The 15883-nt window shown below is 36.0% G+C and overlaps 1 protein-coding gene across 1 annotated transcript in view; it reads right to left on the minus strand.

The window, feature by feature from the left end:
* LOC142350954 (voltage-gated inwardly rectifying potassium channel KCNH2-like) overlaps positions 1 to 15883 on the minus strand; it is a 349390-nt gene that overhangs the window by 64537 nt on the left and 268970 nt on the right. Inside the window, exons 17-19 of the mRNA XM_075402980.1 lie at positions 10752 to 10972; positions 9090 to 9315; positions 761 to 952 (exon numbers count right to left, since the gene is read on the minus strand). Of these exons, the coding sequence (XP_075259095.1) occupies positions 761 to 952; positions 9090 to 9315; positions 10752 to 10972 (639 nt within the window). The remainder of the gene's footprint in view (positions 1 to 760; positions 953 to 9089; positions 9316 to 10751; positions 10973 to 15883) is intronic.

Consider the following 15883-nt stretch of genomic DNA (forward strand, 5'->3'; position numbering starts at 1 on the left):
CACTGAAAACAGCAATCAATCAAATTGCATTGCCGCACGAGCAAAAAATTCCAGCCCAAAAAGCAAAACTTTGTTCAATCATCAAAAAAAGAGCACCGACACAATCGCAATCCTTGGGAATTTTTAAAAAAAATTAGGCCCGCAATAACAATCGACAGAAAAATAATTTAACCTTTGGGTTCATTTTTACCATGAAAATCAGATAGAAATCTACAAATACTATTTGTTCATATTTGGAATGAAGGTTCTGTGAGCGAGCTATAATAGAAAAACAATTTTTGAAGCCCCCAATAATTCTTTCAAGTGGAATAAAAATTGGTGTATTAGATGCCGTTTCAATTTTTTTATAGCTGGCCTAAGATTTGGACAGTTTTGTATGACTTTTTAGGGAGTTTTTCGAGCTAAAGAGTTTCCGTTCAAATTTCCATCACATGGTTTAGCCAAAACCTTGTTTTGAAATACGCATTTGAATAATTCAAAGCTCTACAGATAGTACATCTGTTTTCATATGAAGACGCCGTGAGCTATCAATTATTTTCGATATTAATATCAATCTACACAAATACTCTTTGATATAAAGACGACATTTTCGAACGAAGCGTGTCATATAAACCTGTAACTAGACCAATAAAAATTAAATTTTACTTTTGTAATTGGACTGAAGAACACTCGCACTGCAGAACTGATTCATTCGTGATAATAGTCCGACCAGGGTCGTGGCCTTAGAAAATGTCCAAAAATTAGTTGGAAATGAGCTTACTTCGAGCGTGGGTCGTTCCACATTGGCGATGGCGTACCAGATACAGGCTAGCCAGTGTGCTATCATGGCAAATGTGCACATGAGGAGTAACAGGACTGCAGCTCCATACTCTGAGTATCTGTCCAACTTCCTCGCCACTCTCACCAGTCGCAACAGACGCGCAGTTTTCAACAAACCAATCAACGTCGTAGTCTACAATAGAGAACAATCCTGCTAACATGCAGGTTAGGAACTTTTGCTCCCATCTCACTTTTAATCTATGAAGTCAATTTTGGCTGATCATGTTGACATGCTTTGCGGAGAGATACAAGTGGTATCGGTGAAATACTGAATAGATTGTCCGAGAAAAATCAAGGCTTGCACATTTTTTTTTTCATTTTTCTGCTCTTTTCTCACTTAATTTAAGCTGAGTTATAATGCTTTAAATACTAGAAAAATGTAATACAAAATACGGAATCGGCACTACAGATATGCGAATATGCATTTATGTTAACAATAAATCAGGCTAAGTAGCTCCTCAGTGAAAAGTAATACAGAAACAAATTTGAGCAACAAAAACCTCCAAAGCCGGGTTAGTGAAAATGAGAAATTCATCAAAAAGCCAAAAATTTACAAAACAATTGAGAAATTGTGCACATTTTATACTGGAAAGGCATTTTTTTGCTCTCAAAAACACTGTGGTATCTTTCAGAGGGTTACATATTAATAAAGCATAGACTATAAAATATTGCCACAAAAAATCAAAGTGAAAACGAAAAAACTGAGTCAGTCGGGCGAAAAAACGGCTAAAAACGGTTATCTATATGCGCCATTCTGTCAAAAACACTTTTAAAAGACAAAAACTCATTCACTGAACGCAGCGCATGATCAAAAACTTCTTTAGCCTAAATGTTGTGATAAACTTATTAAATAGATTTGTAATGCTTGCGACCTTTTGTGGAAGGCCTCACGTGGGAGGATTTTAGAGAAAAGGTTCTGAATGTCAGAGAGGAAGAAGTCAAGATATCACGTCACCAGAACATCATCGACGAAGTACCTCCTGATTGCACTCTCAGGCACGCTACCGGGACGCAGGCAACCTCAATATCGTCTCCCTACCAGGTGCCTCAGTCAGACACGCCTACGACTACGTCCCCCCAGCTGGTCTGTTTGACATCATAATTCTCTTCATTGGAGGTAACGAACTTTACAATTTCACTGAACCCTCCCTTACTCCCGACAGAAAAGTAGCAGACGATATTGTTGAGCTCGCAAATTTCCTTTGCAACCGAGCACCCTCTGTCTTCGTGCTGGGAGTGCCAGAACGTGACGAGAACAAAACAAGATCGAAAGCCGTCAACGACCTCTTACAGGACATAGCTGAACGCAAACCCAAAAAGCCCTGTAAAGTAGAGTGGAACTACAGGTCCGTTAAACAAACAACACTTAACAGGTGCACGGTACTTCAGCAAGAAGGACCTCCTTCACTTAAACGAAGATGGTCTAAACAACCTGCGCAATCTCGTCAAGGAGAAGGTGTTATACAAGAAGTACAGCAAAGAGTTCAACTCCCGTCGAAACTTGAAGAAATACGAGTGTCTCACGAACGACTGTCGGTGTATCTGCAGCACCTGGTAAAGTAAGTTACTCTTGGTCTTTTTGCTCTTCCAGATTAGGCTACCTTGAGGTTCCGCTGGAAGACGTTAAGACTGAAGTCTCTTACATTCCCCTTGATCGCAAAAGGCTACCTTGAGGTTCCTCGCGGTCAGTAGTTTGATTATTAGCCCAATTGTCGTGATAAACTTATTAAAATAGAGATTGAACATGGAATTTGATGATGTTGAAGAATGCTTTGAAGTTGACGTTGACTCTATTGCGGATGAGGTTGAAAAACTAGATGATGACGATGGTGTGGGTTCGACGATGAAAGATCTTATGCGAAAAATGATGCGAATGATAATAAAGCAGAACGGTGAACTGAGGAGGCTTAAAGAGAGTCAAGGACACATGAAAGATACGACGAACATCAACACAAATGCAATACACAAACTGGATGAGCGAATTGTTGAACTTGAAAAGTACTCGAGAAAACTGTGCCTAATTTTCTACAATGTCGAATGCAAAGGCGACGCACTATCAAGCATTATGTTTCTTTTCAAACAGCAGACAATTTCAACCTCACTAGCCTAGCAGCGTGTCACCCATTAAACCAAAGCCCGAACGCCCCTATAATCGTGAAGTTTATATATCACCAGGACCGTGATTTAAAATGGCGTAGAAGAATCTGGCTCAAGGGCGTAAGCAATTCATTAGGCCGACCCGTACAAATTGAAGAATGTCTAGCTTCGAGAGACAGGGAAGTAAGAACTGAAGCAAAACAAATGGGACTTCTAACTTTTACTAGGAAACAAGATGTCTATGTCTACAACCAGAATCTGCCCAATGCTGATGCTGCTCAAGTTAAATCAACTAATGAGCTCCGTGATTTTGTTGCTCCTGGTCTTTCTAAGAAGTCTACACCACCCAAACCGGTATTTGAAATTGGTAAATGTATCAATACACCCATGCAAATGCCTAATTTGACCCGAAAACCCATGAGCACCGTTACTCAAATTGTGACACGAAAAAGAATGCAGCTATCCCCAGCTATGGAGACTGATGAAACGCCTGATGACAATCCCAATTTGGTTAATGATATTGTGATAAATCTTGTTCCCGCGCTAGTGCTGGCTTTGAAGGAAGTTAACAAGGAAAGAGTTACTGATAATGTTGATACTGATTTAGGAATAAATGCAACTGATAAAAATACTAAGTTTCGGAATGCCGAAAAAGGAACTTAATCAAGTAACTATTATGCATATCAATGTACGTTCCATAAAAAATAACCTGGACAATTTGGAAGCACTTATACTAGGTCTTGAGTCTCCTCCTTCTGTTTTATGTCTAAGCGAAACTTGGTTAACAGAAAATGATGATCCGAAATGTTACTTAGTTCATGGCTATAATCAATTAATAGCTAAAACCCGTATCTCTAGAGGCGGTGGTGTAATGATTCAAGTGAAAAATGATTGCACGTTGATTAAGGAAATAAGTACTAATTTGGATGAAGCACTAATGGCTGATGTATGTAAGGGTGATGAAATGTTTAGAGTACTAGTTATTTATAATCCGCCTAGGAATCACAAAAACGAATTCGTTGAGAAAAAGGATATTTTAATGGAAAGCTTTTCATCAACAAAAGTTCCATTTATTATGTGTGGTGATTTGAACATCGATATTTTCAAAGAAAATCAACTAGTAAAAAATTATAAAAACACAATAGTTTCAAATGGATTTGATTTATTTGAACCCGCGCCAACCAGAGTTACAAGTTCATCCATAACTTGTATAGATCATATAGTCCACCAAAATATTACATCACCCGAATGCTTTGTACTTGAACATCAAAGTTTCTCAGATCATTATCCAGTCTTAATTAAATAGCGAAAATGTTGCGAAGTTACTCCAACATTCATATACCGTGATACGTCTTTCCTAAAAAATGTAAAAGAGATATGTCAATATAAATCGGAATTAAAAAATTATTTGCATGCCTATAAGACGACAATACTGAATGCGGTTAATGCTGATGCAGCTTTTAATCAATTTCAAAATTTTTTCCTTCAGATAACCGATGAATTCGCTCCTTTCAGAACGTTCAAAAATGAATCAAATAAGAATCCAAAATGGATGTCCAATGATATTAAAAATCTAAGAACGCATAAAAACAAGGCTCATCGTAAATGGAAAAGCACAAGAAACATCAGTCATTCAAATAACCTCAAGAGATTACGTACCAAGTGTGAAAATTCAGTCAAAATTGCTAAAAATGTTTTTACGCAAATCGTTTCGAATCTTGCATAGGAGACTCAACACAAACATATAAATTACTTAATGATCTTTCTGGTAAAAATCAAGTGAGTAAAAATGTACCATTTCTCAAATCAAGTGCTAGTTTAAACGTGACAAATGATGAGATTGCTAACTCTTTTAATGACCATTTTGCAGATATTGGTAAGAAGAATGCCTCGAAAATACCAGATGCACCATTTATATCTATCAAGTGTAATAATAAATCCATGTTCTTATGTAAAACCACCGATGAGGAAATCCTAGGCATCATGAATGAACTTGATAATAAATCATTATCTGGTCTAGATAATTTGAGTAATATCTTGACAAAGATCAGTTCGGATATTACCGCTCCATTTCTCTGTGAACTAATTAACATGACATTTAGGGAAGGTGTGTTTCCAAAGAATCTCGCTGAAGCTAAAGTTATTCCACTTCACAAAGAGGGTGATAAAACTGATGAAAATAACTATCGACCTATATCTTTGTTGAGTATCTGGGGCAAAATTTTTGAGCGAGTTATGTACAACAGAGTATACCATTTCTTTGAAAAGCAATTACTATTCTCATGCAAACAGTTTGGCTTTCGACTTAAAGATGGTACAATTGATGCCCTCGTAGAATTTATTGAAAAAATTAGAAATTGTAATGATTTGCCAGTTTTAAATTTCTTCCTTGACCTCAAAAATGCAATTGATACAATAGATCATCAAATTTTGCTCTGGAAATTAGAAAGATATGGTATTCGTAGCAATTGTTTGAAGTGGTTTCAATCATACCTCGCAAACAGATACCAAAAGGTTGAAATAAATGGTCATTTATCAAATTGGAGAAAAGTGAACTGTGGAGTTCCACAGGGATCAATACTTGGATCTTTGTTGATCATAAAATATATTAATGACTTACCTGAGTGTTGCAAACATACTGATGTAATTCTTTTTGCCGATGACACAAATAGATCCTCAATAGGTTGTAATAAGAATCAAATTGAATCAGATCTGAAAGAGATAAGTTGCTGGCTTGTAGCAAACAAGTTATCTCTTAACTTAGAAAAAACTGTACAAATGAATATAAACACAAGTGCTTCCATTCCATCATTTACTATAAATAATTGTCCAGTTTCTCTTAAACAAGTATTTAAGTATCTTGGTTTAAGATTAGATTCCAAACTATCTTTTGTTGCTAATATTGATTATGTGAAAAAGAGACTAGGAAAACAGTGTGGGATTATTTCGAAGCTTAGACATTATGTACCGCGGAAATTGCTTTTAAGATATTATAAAAGTAAAATAAATACAATAGTTTAATATGGCATATTAGTTAACGGTTGCTCAAATGCGTCAAGTTTGAAAAAAAAATTACCTAATTCAGAAAAAAATATTGAAATTTATTTATTTTCGTAGGCGCTCTGATCATTCCGAAGATTTATTTGTCAAGCATAAGATTCTAACCGTGTATGAACTGCATATTTATGAGCTGCTCAAGTTTGTTCTTCGTTCTGTTCATGGCTTACATTCAGAAAATTTCTTGAATAAAATGTTTTGTTTTAATAAGAAAAAATTCACCAGAAATGGCTCCCTGAATCTCCTTCATGAACCGATTTGCAAGAAAAAAATTTAAAGACTATCAGTAAAGTACCGTGCTACAGAGCTGTTCAACTGCCTCGCCAAACAAAACCTATTAGATAATGTTGAAAACCTAAATTCAAAAGAGTTGAGTAATTTTTATTATAAATTGAAAGATTTCTATATTCTCAATAATGACGAATTGGTCAAACATATTTTTTCCTTATAGGTACCCAAAAAATCCCTACCCCTTGCCTGCCTTCTACAGGATTACCCAAAATAGTTGGCTTTCTGGTGGAAAAGATTGACCACTCTATGATGATAAAACTGATGAAAATAACTATCGACCTATATCTTTGTTGAGTATCTGGGGCAAAATTTTTGAGCGAGTTATGTACAACAGAGTATACCATTTCTTTGAAAAGCAATTACTATTCTCATGCAAACAGTTTGGCTTTCGACTTAAAGATGGTACAATTGATGCCCTCGTAGAATTTATTGAAAAAATTAGAAATTGTAATGATTTGCCAGTTTTAAATTTCTTCCTTGACCTCAAAAATGCAATTGATACAATAGATCATCAAATTTTGCTCTGGAAATTAGAAAGATATGGTATTCGTAGCAATTGTTTGAAGTGGTTTCAATCATACCTCGCAAACAGATACCAAAAGGTTGAAATAAATGGTCATTTATCAAATTGGAGAAAAGTGAACTGTGGAGTTCCACAGGGATCAATACTTGGATCTTTGTTGATCATAAAATATATTAATGACTTACCTGAGTGTTGCAAACATACTGATGTAATTCTTTTTGCCGATGACACAAATAGATCCTCAATAGGTTGTAATAAGAATCAAATTGAATCAGATCTGAAAGAGATAAGTTGCTGGCTTGTAGCAAACAAGTTATCTCTTAACTTAGAAAAAACTGTACAAATGAATATAAACACAAGTGCTTCCATTCCATCATTTACTATAAATAATTGTCCAGTTTCTCTTAAACAAGTATTTAAGTATCTTGGTTTAAGATTAGATTCCAAACTATCTTTTGTTGCTAATATTGATTATGTGAAAAAGAGACTAGGAAAACAGTGTGGGATTATTTCGAAGCTTAGACATTATGTACCGCGGAAATTGCTTTTAAGATATTATAAAAGTAAAATAAATACAATAGTTTAATATGGCATATTAGTTAACGGTTGCTCAAATGCGTCAAGTTTGAAAAAAAAATTACCTAATTCAGAAAAAAATATTGAAATTTATTTATTTTCGTAGGCGCTCTGATCATTCCGAAGATTTATTTGTCAAGCATAAGATTCTAACCGTGTATGAACTGCATATTTATGAGCTGCTCAAGTTTGTTCTTCGTTCTGTTCATGGCTTACATTCAGAAAATTTCTTGAATAAAATGTTTTGTTTTAATAAGAAAAAATTCACCAGAAATGGCTCCCTGAATCTCCTTCATGAACCGATTTGCAAGAAAAAAATTTAAAGACTATCAGTAAAGTACCGTGCTACAGAGCTGTTCAACTGCCTCGCCAAACAAAACCTATTAGATAATGTTGAAAACCTAAATTCAAAAGAGTTGAGTAATTTTTATTATAAATTGAAAGATTTCTATATTCTCAATAATGACGAATTGGTCAAACATATTTTTTCCTTATAGGTACCCAAAAAATCCCTACCCCTTGCCTGCCTTCTACAGGATTACCCAAAATAGTTGGCTTTCTGGTGGAAAAGATTGACCACTCTAGGACCAATACTTCAGGAGATATGGCTATTCTTTGAAAAATTTTGCGATTCCGTTGCAAATTGAAAAATTCTGAACTTTCAAAAAAAATAAAAAAAATCTTGTAACTTCAATTTAGGCTCTTCTGCAACCATAGCAGTCGTCTATGGTTAAGCTCTTGGTTGATGTTCCATTAAAAGAACAGAAAACTCATAAAAAAATTACGAAAAAAAAATTTAATTTCTCATTTTTCTCTTTTACTATTGAGCAACTATTACACAAGTAAGTTCAACTACGAAGGGCAGGATTTTGAGGACACATAGTCCCGTTGTCTGTCCCCTCCGAGTCTCTTTATAAATAAATTGTACTTAATTGATTTATATTTTGTACTCGTGAGAAATAAATTCTTTCTCGCTCCATAAAAATTAGCTCACATAGCAATTTTACCAATTTTTGCTTTTAGGTCAAAACATCGTCTGCATGAATGGTACTTGCGTTCTAAAAACCAATACTCTTCTTCGAGACGTACAAAACCAAGAGAGTCCAATAACAGCTCACTACCGCAGCCTTAAACCGGTGTCAGGACAATTTACCCAATTCCATTTTACCCAATGCTGTTATACCCAACCTGACATTTTACCCAATGACATTTTACCCAATGACATTTTACCGAATGCCAACTTTATTTTACCCAATTAATAAAATTACCAGAACGACTATTTAGCCGAATACAATTAAATGGCCCGTGGGACTTGATATGAAACTATCACAACCGAACGTCGGATAATTGAACCAAAAGATCAAAGAGCATTGGGTAAAATGGAATTAGGTAAATTGTCATGTAACCTTAAAAACGTACTAGAATCTCAACTGCGGAGATGACGTTCATTTTTATGTACGCAATTTCTCAAGCGAGATTCTACAATGAGGTGGGACACATGCCTTTTCGAACGCCTAGCAATAACTGTCCCAAAGAAATATGGAATTTTTTACCATACTTAATTTAACCGAAAAAGGGGGACATTTTTTGTACCGGATTAAGAAATTTCAAGCCACCCACCCCGTTATAGACTCTTACAAAAAAATCACATTACCAATCACATTCTTACAAGTGACCACCCCCCGAGTAAGCTTCTAGTCAGGTTTTATACAACTAGTTGTCTCACCTCATCCTCTTCCGTTCCAAACATGAGAAGATCAAATGGAATGGCAGCAACCACATCAATCAGGAACCACCCCTTGAAGTAGTGTACTGCTATCCTGCTGGGCTGTGAGATGACCTCTTCGTTCTTGTTCACGTAAGTGGTTCTGAAGTTGATCAGGATGTCTATGATGAACATCACGTCCACCAACAGGTCAATGATTACCAAAGGGTCGTCGTAGCGGCTCTTACTGAACAAACATATTATTCGAATTTAGTGACTATCAATGCACGCAAATAATGAAGCAATTGATTAATTCTCATCACTAATGGCTTGTTTGAAACCACACAAGTCTAGTCCATCAACTGTTTGTTCCAATAGCATAAAAGAAGCGCAAAACGGGTTTTGCAAACAATCTTACGGTAACCTATCCAAAAGCAAGGAACAGAGGAACTTTGTCAAATAGAACTGGACAAGAGGACGCCGTTATCAATAACAAGATGGCAAAGGTATTTTAGGCAAAAAATGAGATAGTGAAAATTGCTCAACCAGGAGGTTCAAAAGTTAGGAGCAGTTACTAAATTTCAGATCAGTTACGCTCAAGAAAGTGTAAATTGACGATAAAATGCTTGGGCTATTAAAGCTGCTCAATTTTCTATAGGAAACCACTGACAATTCGTATTTAACAGTTGCATATTTGGAAATGTTACCAGAAACAAAGATTAAAGCTTGCTTCTGCCAGGCGATTCTACAAAAAAGAAGTGAAAAGTGAAAGTATGGCACTGAGCGGGGGGGGGGGGGGTCAGGCCTGTTCCCGAAGAGGTTTCAAATGACGTTATTAGAGTTTATCATAACAACTAAATGAAGCCAATTTCACTTTTTTGATACCGAGCACGTTGCCTGACTTAAACATAACCAACTGATTGATGTCGCACGAATTGATCTCGAACTACTAGCGGGGTTCTCGATTCTATTGTACCTGCACGGTGGGTCTGTTCTTTTCACGAAGAGGTTTCATGTGACGTTATTAGAGTTTATCATAACTAAATAAAGCCAATTATGTCTCACTTTTCTAGTACCTATTTGTAGTAAAATGCCGTCCAGCCGCCTATTGGGTTCAGTTTATTAAAATAATAAATGAGAGCACAATTTTGATCACTTAAAACTCCAAACGTCAAGGGCATAGGAGTTACTATAAGGTAAAAATGGTCAGGTGAAAATGTTTAGGTAAATAATTGAAATCTTGGTTCATAACCTATCATTGATGTTGTTATCAATTCAGTTCGAATCAGCCCCGCCAACGTCTTGGAAAACTCTTCAGAGTTATTTCTTCTGTTCTCGCACCCAAATGTTACCCACAAATGATTTTCAACCCATACGATGGCATAGAATTTTGAGCTCCCCACTCGCTGCGCGAGATATCAAAAGTGTAGATTAGTGTAAATTATCCCCACTTATTGGGTGAAATAATTTTCAAGGAAGATTCCCGTCTTATTGGGCGAGATAAAGCTTCAAAAGCTTGATCCTGTTCCATATTTGCCTATAACCTCGCATCTCTTGCAATCAGCATTATTGCAGACCCGCGAATAGCTGCAACAGACTGATTGAGAAAACAAAATTTGAGCAAATGGACGCCTGACGGCAGACTTTGATAATTTTGTTGTAAGCTTGTTGCCGATGACTGACCTGTAGCTGTTTGAGCTTTGATTTTTGAGGAGGTATTCCTCGTCAGAGAGGACGAAAGCGGCCACGTATGGCGTGAATATGGCAGTGTATATTACAAGTAGAAGAATAATCCAATCCCACATGGCTTTGAAGGGAGAGTAATGCAACACAGTCCATCTGTGGATTCTGGGCTTAGATTGCATCTTGTACTCCGGCAACACTTCTGTACCCAGAGACAACACCTACACCACACACACACAAACAAATTACAACTTTTTTGCTAGCCCCCCCCCCCCCCCCCCCCCGCCTTATAGCTGTTTCTAGGTAGATTGAAGGCATTTTTAGAATAGTTTCCTGAAAATTAACTTGAAAATCGAGCCCTTATTGTAGCCCAAAACACCAAAAATGAAAACTTAGCTGGAAATATCCCAATTAAAATATCTCTCACTCTATCTGCTTTTCCAACCCGAGAACTAAAATGCGGGGGGACCTCAGAACAAGAAACTGAAGGAACCTATTCGCTCACAAAGCAGGCAGGTAAGTTAGTCTTTAACACAGAATGAAGATAAACAAACAACTCAATAATAACCACAAGTTAGTTTTTATTAAGAAAATTGACGAAGCAAAGTGATAACTCATTTGCAGTTCAGTGCAAATGAAAATCGCAGCGATAAGAGAATTACAAAATTAATACAGACCAGTTAATTGGAAATCTTGATACAGCTGAAAGTTTAATTTAAAGAAACACTCGATATTAAATACCAACATTCAAATAAATTGTTAACTGTAACCTCGCCCTTTTGCTATATTTTTCTAATTGAATTACGCAAAATCCTTAGCAATGGTACTGAGAATGCAGATTGTATAAAAATATTTATAGTAAAAAACTATTATAGTAAGTAACTTTTTAGTCTATTAAACTATTAATCTTATTAAACTATTAATCTATTAAACTATATTCAACTATTTTTCTATTAATCCATTTAATTATGAAAGACTAGTACTTCCAAAAAAAAAAAACGTATTTTTTATTACCACAATTTAAAGAAACCATTAGATAAATTTATGCTCATCTCATTACGGAGATAGGATATCACTTCTGCAAGTTAATTGCGTAGTTTTTGTGAAAGAATTATTATACAATCAATTGCGAGGACTGGATATCGTCAGCAGGTATGAACCCATAAAAACTTTAGATTTTTCCTTGTCGATTGTTGTTAGTAGTAGTATATTGTTAATAAATTTCTGACAGCGCTTAAAATTTAAAAAAATTAAATCTCCCATGGAATTAGCTAAGCTCTAACAAAACTGCAAAGCTAACTCAGGTGCAATTAGTACAATTTTATTGAATAAAATAACCCGAAACTTGCAGCCAGTCTTATTCAAGACCATTTTTTTATCCTAGAGCGCGCGTGGGCAACGGTGACAGCAAAACACTGGTTCAGATTTGCTTCAAAGTTTCAAATATCCGACAAATTTGTCTACGGGGCATGTTTTCGTGTAAGCATGCTTTCTACGCTCGTCACTGGTGTTCACACATCCCTGTTGGTTAAAGTATTTAAATTCTACGGCAGATAACCACGTATCAACCGAACCATTTCAGTTTGAACGAAAAAAAAAGAAAGACTAGTTGGTGATTAATCGCAGAGTTCTCCCGAAAAACTAACTGCTGATAAAGAAGACAATCAGCAGTTTTCCAGCTACCTATATCACGGCTCAAAAAACCAATTAGGTCTATGAATTGGGTCTCAAGTAACTACTACATAAATTCACGCAAAAAGTCCTACAAAACCTCAAAATCACAAATGTGATATTTTCAACCAAATATGCTACCTCAAAACCTTCGGGTTCTACACGTTTACTCGATTTCTATTAACAAAACGGCAAGACAAGCGAAGAAATATTGCTACGAGACCAACAGGATCAAAATAACAGTTATCAAATTCGTTTTGAGAAGATGAGTTAATTAAAAACAAGCTCAAAAATCCTGATTCAGCAATCAGTACATGCCATCGAAATATTTTTAAATCATTCGATTCCTTAGATCACTTGCGTGCAAAAAAAACCCAGTAAATAATATGAAGTATGAATGAAAACGGAAATTGAAAACTAAAAAAGAAACAAAATGATACCTTGAAAAATGAAATGTACAATGTAGCATATTACGAACGTATGCTCACGTGCGCAGAAAAATGCTACAGATTTTGTTATTACAGGATTATATTGCAGGAATATTAGGTCAATACTAAACATTTCAGCAAATTGGCAAACAGAACCGACTAACGTTGGGCGAATTGACGGGAGGAGTGTGGATTAGGAAGTATTGAGGGGGGGGGGGGGGTTGGTGGTGTGGGGTGGTTAGATTAAGAACGACCTCCACAGCACTAAATTGTTTCCTAAAACAGTTTCAATGCATCGCATACTTAGACTAGTCAGGCATACGAGTTTACGAGAGCTAGCTACTCAGTCACTTAATGCCCTCCGGAATTCACCTGCTCATTCCGTTTTTGAGGATGAAAAGTTAAAAGGAACAGATGAAAATTCGGGTCAAGCAAAAAAATGCATACAATAGACCACAGGACGTATATAATTGCAAGAAACTTCGCTTGAGAGCAATTATTAACGCCCTTATACCTATTCTTGCAATTAAATAGCAGAAAATGATTTTTTTCAGTACATTACATTAGCCCGCGAGGACAAATTGGAAAAACGAGGCCAAAGTGTTCCATAAAAAAACGGGGATCAAGAGTATCTAAAAACTTCAATTGAAGGCAATAGGAAACTTAACTTAGTTTCCAAATTCATACTAAGACAGGATAAATATCTAAGCTCTAGATCAATATCTAATTTATCTGCAAACCTCTCAACTTTCAAAGTTGAGAACTTAATTGAGTTCTAGATAGAGCTCTAATTATAGACCTAAAATCAAATGTAGCTAGGTTGAATTGTTCTCGAACGACTGGCGTGGGCTCAATTATATTGTAGCCCGCTACAGTTGAGAAGGGAGGGGTTGGGGAGCTATCAAGCTGAAAACGGATCTGAACCCCCCATAATTATCCTTCATAGCAAGAGTCTACCTACACCGCCACAGCAAATTTTGTAAAAATTTAATTTAGAGAATAGTACAGACCTCAAGCATTACTGATTTCTAGATAAACCTGTTCATTTCACGAGAGGTAATAAAAAATTATCGGCAAGAAAAGAACGCATCGCGTCAAAAAAACCTAAGAAGCTGAAGATGGACCAAAAGGACATTAATTGAGATAAAGGCCGGAAGACTCCAGAATCGACTCGTCATCAACCTCAACAAACACCCTAGCCTATCACTAACTAAATTAATAAAAACTGTTTACGTCGATAAAAGACTCAATTCGAGACAAACACGGGAAAACAAACCAACCAACGTCGCAAGAATTGCTCTCGAACAACTGGCGAGGCTAGAAAAACTTTTATGGTGCAAAAACTTTAGACTAGGAAGGGGATCGAACACCCAAACCCTCTGTTTAAGAGACTTAATTTCACATTATGCGCAATGAAAAGCACCCAAACTCAAAAAATCTGTCTAGAACAAAACGGTCCAGCAAAGATTTTGCATAAAAAAGACCAGTTAACTATAATTGCTTCAAACGAGAGCATTAAAAAATTTGACGGGAAAAGCAAAATGATATATCTTGGAAAACAACAATTGTCTATAACAGATTGTGTGATATAGTTGGTTTATGCTCGACAAATGACTGGAAAATGTGAGAGAAAAAATAACAAACAGTAGATATTTATCGAAAAAGAAAAACCGATAAAAATAAAAAGAAATAAAGAACCAATTCTCTTAATATCGCAAATTCTGCAAAACTATTTTGAACAAACCTTTGAAACAGTTTCTGTATTTCGTCGAGTACGCAAACAACAAAACCGAAATTGAATTGATATCAATCGAAAAAATAAGAATACAAACAAATACATACAAAAATCGCCATAAAAGCCGCGCTCTAAAACGGCGAAATAGCTTAAGATTACGTAAAGTCTGATTGAGATGGTCAAAATGCGCCCAAATGTATAGTTAACTTTGAATATGGTTTCAAAAAAGCACTTTATGCCAAAAAAACTTTGTAGGAAAATGCTTTGAAAAATCCCCCGTTATCAGACAATTTCTCTCGCTTCACAAAAATTTTTAAACGCTATAGTTTCTCGCCCTCTCTAAAAAATGCGATATGATCAGAAAACCACTATTATCTCTCTTCTCTTTAACTCGATCAGCGGTTTGGCCTAACCACTTATTTTTCACGTGCGGCATTGACTTTTACATCTTGTCTTAAATATATTCCAAAAAATATTAAACAAACCGAAGAATTGCTCTCGAACGACAGTCGAGGCAATTTAATTCAGGGGCTGTAGCCTAGATAAAATTTTCTTAATGAGTGCGAAAATAGTTAACCACGCCGCGATTCGAACCATGGAACTCCCGATCCTTTACCAGAAGCACTGCCCAATCGGCTATCAGGCCCTTCTTGTTGCCATGCTGCAATCGATTTTATTTTAGCAACCAGCTTTACTTCGGAGTGAGTGCAATAGAGATCACTCAAAAATGAAGAACGAAAGCGTGAAAAAGTCACTTGAGAAGTCAAAGAATGTTCTAGAAGAAAAGCGCAAAAACGGTAAAGCGAATGACCAACACGTTTACAATAATTGCTACGAACTTCGTTAGAGAGCAACTAATAAAAAACGCTCCACCAATACTCTTCAAGCCGTAAGAAAACCAATTTCAGTGCACCGTTCATGTTACTTGAATTTGGTTTAACATTATGAATGATAATCAACTTAAGGTCACGCAAAATTTGAGAAACCAAGGGCTAAACAATTCGATGAAAAGTCAAATCTGCTCAGCAAAAATTTCGCATAAAAAAGATAAACACGGCTATAATAACTTCTGACTTCCTTCGAGGGCAATTAATAAACTTTTACAAGCACTCAATTTCTCTTTGTTTTGTGTGGCAAGAATACGTGAAAACTTACATAAGAGAAGGGACCCCGAAGATAATCTTCAACGGATGTTTGAATCCGAAATCAGGAAAACAAAATGGAGAACTAAATCAACTTACTGGATATCAAATGCCACATTTAATGGTAAAGTTCAGTTCGAACTCAAGTCAGCAGAA

The sequence above is a fragment of the Convolutriloba macropyga genome, chromosome 12 (genome assembly GCF_964194025.1).
Source record: "Convolutriloba macropyga chromosome 12, txConMacr16.3, whole genome shotgun sequence".
Lineage (NCBI taxonomy): Eukaryota > Metazoa > Xenacoelomorpha > Acoela > Convolutidae > Convolutriloba > Convolutriloba macropyga.